We start from the raw sequence: 10,047 nt of genomic DNA, 5'->3' as shown, positions 1-10,047 counted from the left end.
CTGTGGGGCGGGGGGGCGGGGGGGGCAGCTGTCATGGGCCCCTCCCTACGCTGATAGTGACACCCCCCCCCTCGCTGACCAAACAGACTGCCCAGGCCGGGGGTCCCTGCCCCTCTAATTACCCTGGGGGGGAGGTGAGAATGACAGGAGCATGCTGGGAAGTGACACCCCCATCCCATAATCCCCTAGTGCTCAAGGCTGAGATGAACATGGGGGTACAGAGACGGCTCAGTGAGAATGGGGGTACAGAGACGGCTCAGTGAGAATGGGGGTACAGAGACGGCTCAGTGAGAATGGGGGTACAGAGACGGCTCAGTGAGAATGGGGGTACAGAGAAGGCTCAGTGAGAATGGGGGTACAGAGAAGACAGAGATTCAGTGAGTTTGGGGGTACTGAGCAGGCTGAGTATGGGCTGAAGGAAGAGTGGCAGTGCCAGGGAGTTTGGGGGTACTGAGCAGGCTGAGTATGGGCTGAAGGAAGACTGGCAGTGCCAGGGAGTTTGGGGGTACTGAGCAGGCTGAGTATGGGCTAAAGGAAGACTGGCAGTGCCAGGGAGTCTGGGGGTACTGAGCAGGCTGAGTATGGGCTGAAGGAAGACTGGCAGTGCCAGTGAGTTTGGGGGTACTGAGCAGGCTGAGTATGGGCTGAAGGAAGACTGGCAGTGCCAGGGAGTTTGGGGGTACTGAGCAGGCTGAGTATGGGCTGAAGGAAGACTGGCAGTGCCAGGGAGTTTGGGGGTACTGAGCAGGCTGAGTATGGGCTGAAGGAAGAGTGGCAGTGCCAGTGAGTTTGGGGGTACTGAGCAGGCTGAGTATGGGCTGAAGGAAGACTGGCAGTGCCAGGGAGTTTGGGGGTACTGAGCAGGCTGAGTATGGGCTGAAGGAAGACTGGCAGTGCCAGGGAGTTTGGGGGTACTGAGCAGGCTGAGTATGGGCTGAAGGAAGACTGGCAGTGCCAGGGAGTTTGGGGGTACTGAGCAGGCTGAGTATGGGCTGAAGGAAGACTGGCAGTGCCAGGGAGTCTGGGGGTACTGAGCAGGCTGAGTATGGGCTGAAGGAAGACTGGCAGTGCCAGGGAGTCTGGGGGTACTGAGCAGGCTGAGTATGGGCTGAAGGAAGAGTGGCAGTGCCAGGGAGTTTGGGGGTACTGAGCAGACTGAGTATGGGCTGAAGGAAGACTGGCAGTGCCAGGGAGTTTGGGGGTACTGAGCAGACTGAGTATGGGCTGAAGGAAGACTGGCAGTGCCAGGGTACTGGCCCACTTACCATGCCATCGGAGCAGTTGGACCGGGGGCTGGAGGCATCAGAGTCCCCGCTATAATGCTCCAGTACGGGGTAGAAAGACTCCTCCTGGCCGCGGAGAAGAGACTGGAGACTTTCTATGTAGCGAATCGCGTTGCGCAAAATCTCCACTTTCGGGAGCCTCTGGTTGGGGTTGGTCGAGGTGCATCGCTTGAGGGTCTCAAACGCCTCATTGACCTTACTGAGCCTCCTCCTCTCCCTCATAGTGGCGGCCTTCCTCCTGTCGGCGTTGGTGGTCTTCCTCTTACAGGCTTTGCATGCCCACAAGAGACACCTGCCCGCCTGGTGGTGCCCGCTGGGGGCCCGCACATGCTCATCCTCATTATGGTGGGGGTCCTCCGGCTTCAGGAGGGCTACATGCACCAGTCTGGGGTCCAGGTCCTCAAAGAAGCTCATGTCCGAGGTATTGAAACAGGGGTCGTCGTAGAAGTCATCGGGGGTCGGGAAGGAGCAGAGAGACCCCTCAGTGACCTCCATGTCCCGCAGCGGTGGGGGCAACAGCTCCATAGCAACGGCGCAAAGTAACTATACTTCCAGCGAGGGTCCCACAAATCCAAGCCCGGGGGGTCCGGCCCAGATACCCACAAAGTCTTCTTGCCCCGCAGCCTCTACCGGAGATTCGGCCTCTTCCAGCTCTTACCCTCCCAGGGCACCTGATGCCCCCTCTGCCCAGTCTCTATTTATGGCAGAAGTTTAGGGAGGGCGGGGGCTCAGCCCAGTCCAGTTGCACAGGGGGACCAATCAGGGCATGGGGCCAGCAAAGTGGGCGTTGGTTCCCCAGGGGTCATGCTGCTTTCTGATTGGCTAAGGGATTAACCCCCATGTAAAGTTACAGGAGACCCTCTGCCTGACAGTTTGGTGCCTGGAACTTTGGGAGACGAAGCCCCCGAATTTCTCTTCTATTTCTCCGAACAAAATCCCTTAAACGAAGGATCGAACGGACTTGGGGCTGGGGGGCCCCTGGGGGGAGATTTCCTTTCATTTCCCAGTAACGAGCAGCTGGGGGGGCTCTGCCTTTCCCACACTCACCGAGACCAAAGGGGCATTTGCCTCCCCGCAGGGAAAACCTCTTCCTTCGCTTCTAACGGAACGAAATTCATTCCTTCGCACAGAAAAAAGTCGCTTTTTGGCTTAAAGTCGTTACAAACGATTCATCTCAAATCGCAGGTTTCTTTTCCAGTCCCAGTGAACCCCTTTATGCCTCTCTGCCCCCCAATTTCCCCCCCACCTACAAGTCAACTGGATACGAAGTCTCTCCCGGATTCCTCCCCCCGGGAATGGGGAAATTCGCACCATTTCTGTTCGATTCGCAGCGATTTCACTTTGTGTCGGGGGTGTCAGATCCAAGTGCGAATTCCCTTTCATTCGACTTCATTAAAGATTTCCTTTCTTGTCTGATCTACAAGTGAGACCCCCCCAAACAACAAGTGAGACCCCCCCCCAAACAACATGTAAGACCCCCCCAAACAACATGTAAGACCCCCCCAGCGACCCAAAACATGACATTCAGATTGACTTCTTTGTACGAAATTATTGAATTATAGAAATACAAGGAACCCCCCCTGAACCCCACTTTCCCTGTTTGTTGTATCACAGCCCCGACCCCAGGAACTCATTCTGTCGCACAGAAATTCTCGCGTTTATTCGCAAACCTAGCGACACACATAGACCGTATAAACCGGTAGGTCGCTCAGGGAATCGATAGCGGATCGATATATAAATATTACTCTAATTAATCGTAAGGAATAATAACTGAGAGATTCAGTCAGTTGGTGCCAAAGAACCCCCCCCCCCCAATAATTGTCCTTTGATGTAGATCAGGTGGGGGTGCTACTATTCTATAGACCCCCCCCAATAATTGTCCTTTTGATGTAGATCAGGTGGGGGTGCTACTTATTCTATAGACCCCCCCAATAATTGTCCTTTGATGTAGATCAGGTGGGGGTGCTACTATTCTATAGACCCCCCCCAATAATTGTCCTTTGATGTAGATCAGGTGGGGGTGCTACTATTCTATAGACCCCCCCAATAATTGTCCTTTGATGTAGATCAGGTGGGGGTGCTACTATTCTATAGACCCCCCCAATAATTGTCCTTTGATGTAGATCAGGTGGGGGTGCTACTATTCTATAGACCCCCCATAATTGTCCTTTGATGTAGATCAGGTGGGGGTGCTACTATTCTATAGGACCCCCCAATAATTGTCCTTTGATGTAGATCAGGTGGGGGGTGCTACTATTCTATAGACCCCCCCAATAATTGTCCTTTGATGTAGATCAGGTGGGGGTGCTACTATTCTATAGACCCCCCCAATAATTGTCCTTTGATGTAGATCAGGTGGGGGTGCTACTTGCAAAGGGGGGATCTGTAGGAACAGCTCAGTGTTGCCCCAGTAATCCCAATAGGAAAGTGCCCGTTGCCCCCGGGGGGGTAACTACTCGGGGCCCAAGGATCTAGGTGCCAGTTCCGCTAAGAAGGGGCAGAAATAATAGAAATGTTCGGCCCCCCCCCCCCCCCCCAATCACTTCCTATCGGAACCGCCGGTGTAACCAGAGCGGAGCTGCAGGGGTTAAACCCCCCCGGAAAGGAAGGGGTGCCGGAGTTCGCACTCGGGGTATTTGCTCCTGGGACCGAGGAACTTGTTAATGAACAGAAGCTAAAAACTCATTATTGCCCCGTCACCTCCCTGCAAATGCCCAATTAGGGGCACATCAAAGCCCCCAGCTCCTGTCACCTCCTGGGTGGGATGGGAGGTGTGAGAGGGGCTGCTGGGAGTTGTGTCCACTAGGGGGAGCCCCCCACCAGCCTGCCAAGCCCACTCCCACGGCTCCTATTTCCCCTGTCCGGGGACTTCATTCCCTACAAATCCCTCTCCTGCCCCAAGGCTTGCAATCCAATTAACCTAATAGCCCCAATAACTACTGCACTAATACCCTAATACCCCAGCACCATACGTACTGCCCCATGGCTTGCAATCCAATTAACCTAATAGCCCCAATAACTACTGCACTAATACCCTAATACCCCAGCACCATACGTACTGCCCCAAGGCTTGCAATCCAATTAACCTAATAGCCCCAATAACTACTGCACTAATACCCTAATACCCCAGCACCAATTCCCCATGGCTTAATCCAATTAACCTAATAGCCCCAATAACTACTGCACTAATACCCTAATACCCCAGCAACATAAACATACTGCCCCAATAACTACTGCACTAATACCCTAATACCCCAGCAACATAAACATACTGCCCCAATAACTACTGCACTAATACCCTAATACCCCAGCAACATAAACATACTGCCCCAATAACTACTGCACTAATACCCTAATACCCCAGCACCATAAACATACTGCCCCAATAACTATTGCACTAATACCCTAATACCCCAGCAACATAAACATACTGCCCCAATAACTACTGCACTAATACCCTAATACCCCAGCAACATACGTACTGCCCCAATAACTGTATTTACTGACCCCAAACTCCCAATCATTAAATAAACTCCCATAATCCTATTCACTGTTCATTTGCCCCCATAAATACACCTTCTGCCCCTAATGCCTCATTACTTCATCCATTAGGGACTGGGGCTGTGGGATAGCAGGTATACTATTCACTGTTCATTTGCCCATAAATACACCTTCTGCCCCTAATGCCTCATTACTTCATCCATTAGGGACTGGGGCTGTGGAATAGCAGGTATAGTAGGGAGAGATGGTGCCTATAGTAGCAGTGGGGGGATAAAAGCCTCTGGGAAGGGACTGGGGCTGTGGGATAGCAGGTATAGTAGGGAGAGATGGTGCCTATAGTAGCAGTGGGGGGATAAAAGCCTCTGGGAAGGGACTGGGGCTGTGGGATAGCAGGTATAGTAGGGAGAGATGGTGCCTATAGTAGCAGTGGGGGATAATAGCCTCTGGGAAGGGACTGGGGCTGTGGAATAGCAGGTATAGTAGGGAGAGATGGTGCCTATAGTAGCAGTGGGGGATAATAGCCTCTGGGAAGGGACTGGGGCTGTGGGATATACAGTTATTAGTAGGGAGAGATGGTGCCTTATAGTAAGCCGTTGGGGATAATAGCCTCTCGGAAGGGACTGGCCGGCGTGGGATAGCCAGGTATAGTAGGAGAGATGGCTGCCGTATAGTTACAGTGGGGATAATAGCCTCTGGGAAAGACTGGGCTGTGGATACAGAGATAGGGAGAGATGTGCCTATAGCTAGCAGTGGGGGGAATAATAGCCTCGGAAGGACTGGCCGGCGTGTGTGATAGCAGGTATAGTAGGAGAGATGGTGCCTATAGTACAGTGAGGGTAATAGCCTCTGGAAGGGACTGGGGCTGTGGGATAGCAGTATTAGTAGGAGAAGATGGTTGCCATAGTAGCCAGTGGGGATAATAGCCTTCTGGAAGGACTGGGGCTTGATAGCAGGTATAGTAGAGAGAGATGGTGCCTATAGTAGTAGTGGGGGGATAAATAGCCTCTGGAAGGGACTGGGCTGTGGGTAGCAGGATAGTTAGGAGAAGATGGTTGGCCTATTAGTACAGTGGGAAAATAGCCTCTGGGAAGGACTGGGGCTGTGGTGGATAGCAGGTATAAGGGAGAAGAGTGGTGCCTATAGTAGCAATGGTGGGATTAATAGCCTCTGGGAGGGACTGGCTGTGGGATAGGCATAAGTAGGAGAGATGGTGCACTATTAGTAGCAGTGGGGATAATAGCCTCTGGAAGGGACTGGGCTGTGGATAGCAGGTATAGTAGGGAAGTGGTGCCTATAGTAGCAGTGGGGGATAATAGCCTCTGCGAAGGAACTGGGCTGTGGATAGCAGGTATAGTAGGGAGAGATGGTGCCTAAGTAGCAGTGGGGATATAGCCTCTGGAAGGACTGGGGCTTGGATACAGTAGTAGGAAGATGGTGACTAATATAGCAGTGGGATAATAGCTTGGAAGAGGGCTGTGGGATAGCAGTATAGTAGGGAGAATGGTGCCTATAGTAGCAGTGGGGGATAATAGCCTCTGGGAAGGGACTGGGGCTGTGGATAGCAGTATAGTAGGGAGAGATGAAGTGGCCTCTAAGTAGCATGGGGATAATAGCCTCTGGGAAGGACTGGCTGTGGATAGCAGGTATCAGTAGAGAATGTGCTATAGTACTAGTGGGATAATAGCCTCGGAAGGACTGGCTGTGGATAGCAGGATAGTAGGGAGAGATGGTGCCTATAGTAGCAGTGGGGGATAATAGCCTCTGGGAAGGGACTGGGGCTGGGATAGCAGGTATAGTATGGAGAGATTGCCTAATAGCATGGGATAATAGCCTCTGGGAACTGGCTGTGGATAGCAGGATAGTAGGAGGAAGTGCCTATAGTAGCAGGGAAATACCTCGGGAACTGGGCTGTGGATAGCAGGTATAGTAGGGAGAGATGGTGCCTATAGTAGCGATGGGGGGATAATAGCCTCTGGGAAGGACTGGGCTGTGGGATAGCAGTATAGTAGGAGAGATGGTGCCTATAGTAGCAGTGGGGGATAATAGCCTCTGGGAAGGGACTGGGCTGTGGAGATGCAGTATAGTAGGAGAGATGGTGCCTATAGTAGCAGTGGGGATAATAGCCTCTGGTAAGGGACGGCAGGTGGGGATAGCAGGTATAGTAGGGTAGAGATTGGTGCCTATAGTAGCATAGTAGGGGGGGTGGGGGGGATAGTAGCCTATGGGATAATTAGCTGCTGAAGATGGTTCCAATAGCTGTATAGCTGGGTGGGTGAGTGGGGGGTTAGTGGGCAGCCAATGCCCCAGGAGAGGTTATAGCCGCCAGAGCACATACTTAGTGATGTCCCCGTGTTGCGCCGAGTTTAGATGCCCAGAGTAGGGAGCTGCCCAGTAATGAGATGGTGAAGCTGATGCCCGGGATCCTGTTACCCTGAAGCACTTATTGCCCAGGGATATTTGCCCAGTTATTCCTGCCTTTATGACATGGGGTTGATCTCTGGGATGGGAGCTGCCATGTGGGTTCCGGGGGGGGCAGTGGGGCAGTATGATTGGGTTTCAGTGGGTTGTTGCTCGAGGGACATTTAATCTGTTTTTCTAAGAAAAGGAATGAGCAGCCGACCGAGTCACAGGTGATTTATTTGCCCCTTCCGCTGTCCCCCCATAACACTGTCCCCCCAACTGTCCCCATAACAACATCTCCCCATAACACTGTCCCCCCATAACACTATCTCCCCATAACACTATCTCCCCCTAACACTGTCCCCCCATAACACTGTCCCCCATAACACTGCCCCCCATAACACCCCCCCAAACACTGTACCCCCATAACACTATCTCCCTCCCATAACACTGTCCCCTATAACACTGCCCCCCCATAACACTATCTCCGCCCATAACACTGCCCCCCCATAACACTATTTCCCCCATAACACTCCCCCCATAACCACTATCTCCCCATAACACTGTCCCCCAAACACTATCCCCCATAACACTATCTCCCCCGTAAACACTGTCCCCCCCATAACACTGTCCCCCATAACACTTGCCCCCAGTAACACTATCCCCCCATAACACTGTACCCCCATAACACTATCTCCCCATAACACTGTCCCCATAACACTTATCTCCCATAACACTATCTCCCCCGTAACACTGTCCCCCCCCATAACACTGTCCCCATAACACTGCCCCCCATAACACTTATCTCCCCCATAACACTGTACCCCCATAACACTATCTCCCCCATAACACTGTCCCTATAACACTGCCCCCCATAACACTATCTCCCCCCATAACCACTGTCCCCCCCATAACACTATCCCCCCATAACACTGTACCCCCATAACACCTGCCCCTCCATTAAATATCTCCTATACACTGCCCCCCCATAACACTTACCCCCATAACACTGTGCCCCCAAACTATCTCCTCCTAACACTGCCCCCCCTCCCTATAACACTATCTCCCCCATAACACTTTTCCCCTACACTATTATCCCATAAACACTGCCCCCCCCTAACACTATCCTCCCCCATAACACCGTGTGCCCCCAATAACACTATCTCCCCCATAACACGTCCCCCCATAACACTGCTACCCCAATAACACTTATCTCTCCCCATAACACTGCCCCCCATAACACTATCTCCCCATAACACTTCCCCCCATAACAACTATTTCCCCCATAACACTGCCCCCCAAACAACTATCTCCCCCATAACCACTGTGCCCCCAATAACACTATTCCCCAAACACTGTCCCCCCATAACACATCTCCCCATAACACTATCTCCCACGAACACTGTCCCCCCCATAACACTGTCCCCCATAACACTGCCCCCCATAACACTATCTCCCCCATAACACTGCCCCCCATTAACACTATCTCCCCATAACACGTTACCCCATAACACTATCTCCCCATACACTGTCCCCTATAACACTGCCCCCCCATAACACTATCTCCCCAACACTGTCCCCCCATAAACACTATTTCCCCCCATAACACTGGCCCCCCATAACACTATCTCCCCCATAACACTGTACCCCCATAACACTCCCCCCCCATAACAACTATCTCCCCCCATAACACTTGCCCCCATAACACTGTACCCCATAACACTGTCCCCAATAACACTATCTCCCCCATAAACCACTGCCCCCCCATAACACTATCTCCCCCATAACACTGTCCCCCCCATAACACTATTTTCCCCCATAACACTGCCCCCCCCCAATAAACACTATTCCCCATAACACTGCCCCCCATAACACTATCTCCCCCATAACACTGTGCCCCCAATAACACTATCTCCCCATAACACTGTACCCCCATACACTGCCCCCACAATAACACTATCTCCCCATTAACACTGTCCCCCCATAACACTACTCCCCATAACACTATCTCCCCCGTACACTGTCCCCCATAACACTGCCCCCCATAACACTATCTCCCCCATAACACTGTACCCCATAACACTATCTCCCCATAACACTGTCCCCTATAACACTGCCCCCCCAAACACTATCTCCCCCATAACACTGTCCCCCCCATAACACTATTTCCCCCATAAACACTGCCCCCCCATAACACTAACTCCCCCATAACACTGTACCCCCATAACACTGGCCCCCCCATAACACTATCTCCCCCATACACTGCCCCCCATAACACTGTACCCCCATAACACTGCCCCCAATAACACTATCCCCCATAACATGCCCCCCCATAAACACTATCTCCCCCATAACACTGTCCCCCATAACACTATTTCCCCCATAACACTGCCCCCCCCATAACACTATCTCCCCCAAACACTGTGCCCCCATAACACTATCTCCCCCATAACACTTGCCCCCCATAACACTATCTCCCCATAACACTATATCTCCCCCCATAACACTGTCCCCCCCATAACACTATTCCCCCATACACTGCCCCCCCATACACTTATCCCCCCATAACCCACGTGCCCCCCAATACCACTATCATCCCCCATAACACTGTACCCCATAAACACTGCCCCCCCATAACACTGTACCCCCATAACACTGCCCCCCCATAACACTATTTCCCCATAACATCCCCCCCCATAACACTGCCCCCCCCATAAACACTGTACCCCCATAACACTGCCCCCAATAACACTATCTCCCCCATAACACTGTGCCCCCACAGCTGTTATTGACCCCAGTCAGTAGCCCCCAGTTGTGATTGAACTTTAACTCCCTGTATCTGTTGGGTGCTGGGAGTTGTGGG

The 10,047-nt window shown here is 52.4% G+C and overlaps 1 protein-coding gene across 1 annotated transcript; it reads right to left on the bottom strand.

Moving 5' to 3' along the window:
* Nucleotides 1-1,265: 1,265 nt before the first annotated feature.
* myod1 (myogenic differentiation 1) lies at nucleotides 1,266-1,889 on the bottom strand (the record flags this gene model as incomplete). The annotated part of the gene is given in 1 exon segment (NM_203641.1): nucleotides 1,266-1,889. A coding segment is annotated over 1 exon segment (543 nt), but the record flags the coding sequence as incomplete, so codon positions are not given.
* Between the last annotated feature and the right edge of the window lie 8,158 nt (nucleotides 1,890-10,047).

The sequence above is a fragment of the Xenopus tropicalis genome, chromosome 4 (assembly GCF_000004195.4).
Source record: "Xenopus tropicalis strain Nigerian chromosome 4, UCB_Xtro_10.0, whole genome shotgun sequence".
NCBI classification, from domain to species: Eukaryota; Metazoa; Chordata; class Amphibia; order Anura; family Pipidae; genus Xenopus; species Xenopus tropicalis.
Note: the sequence above shows the minus strand (reverse complement) of the source record. Positions and strands in the feature narration are given on the sequence as shown.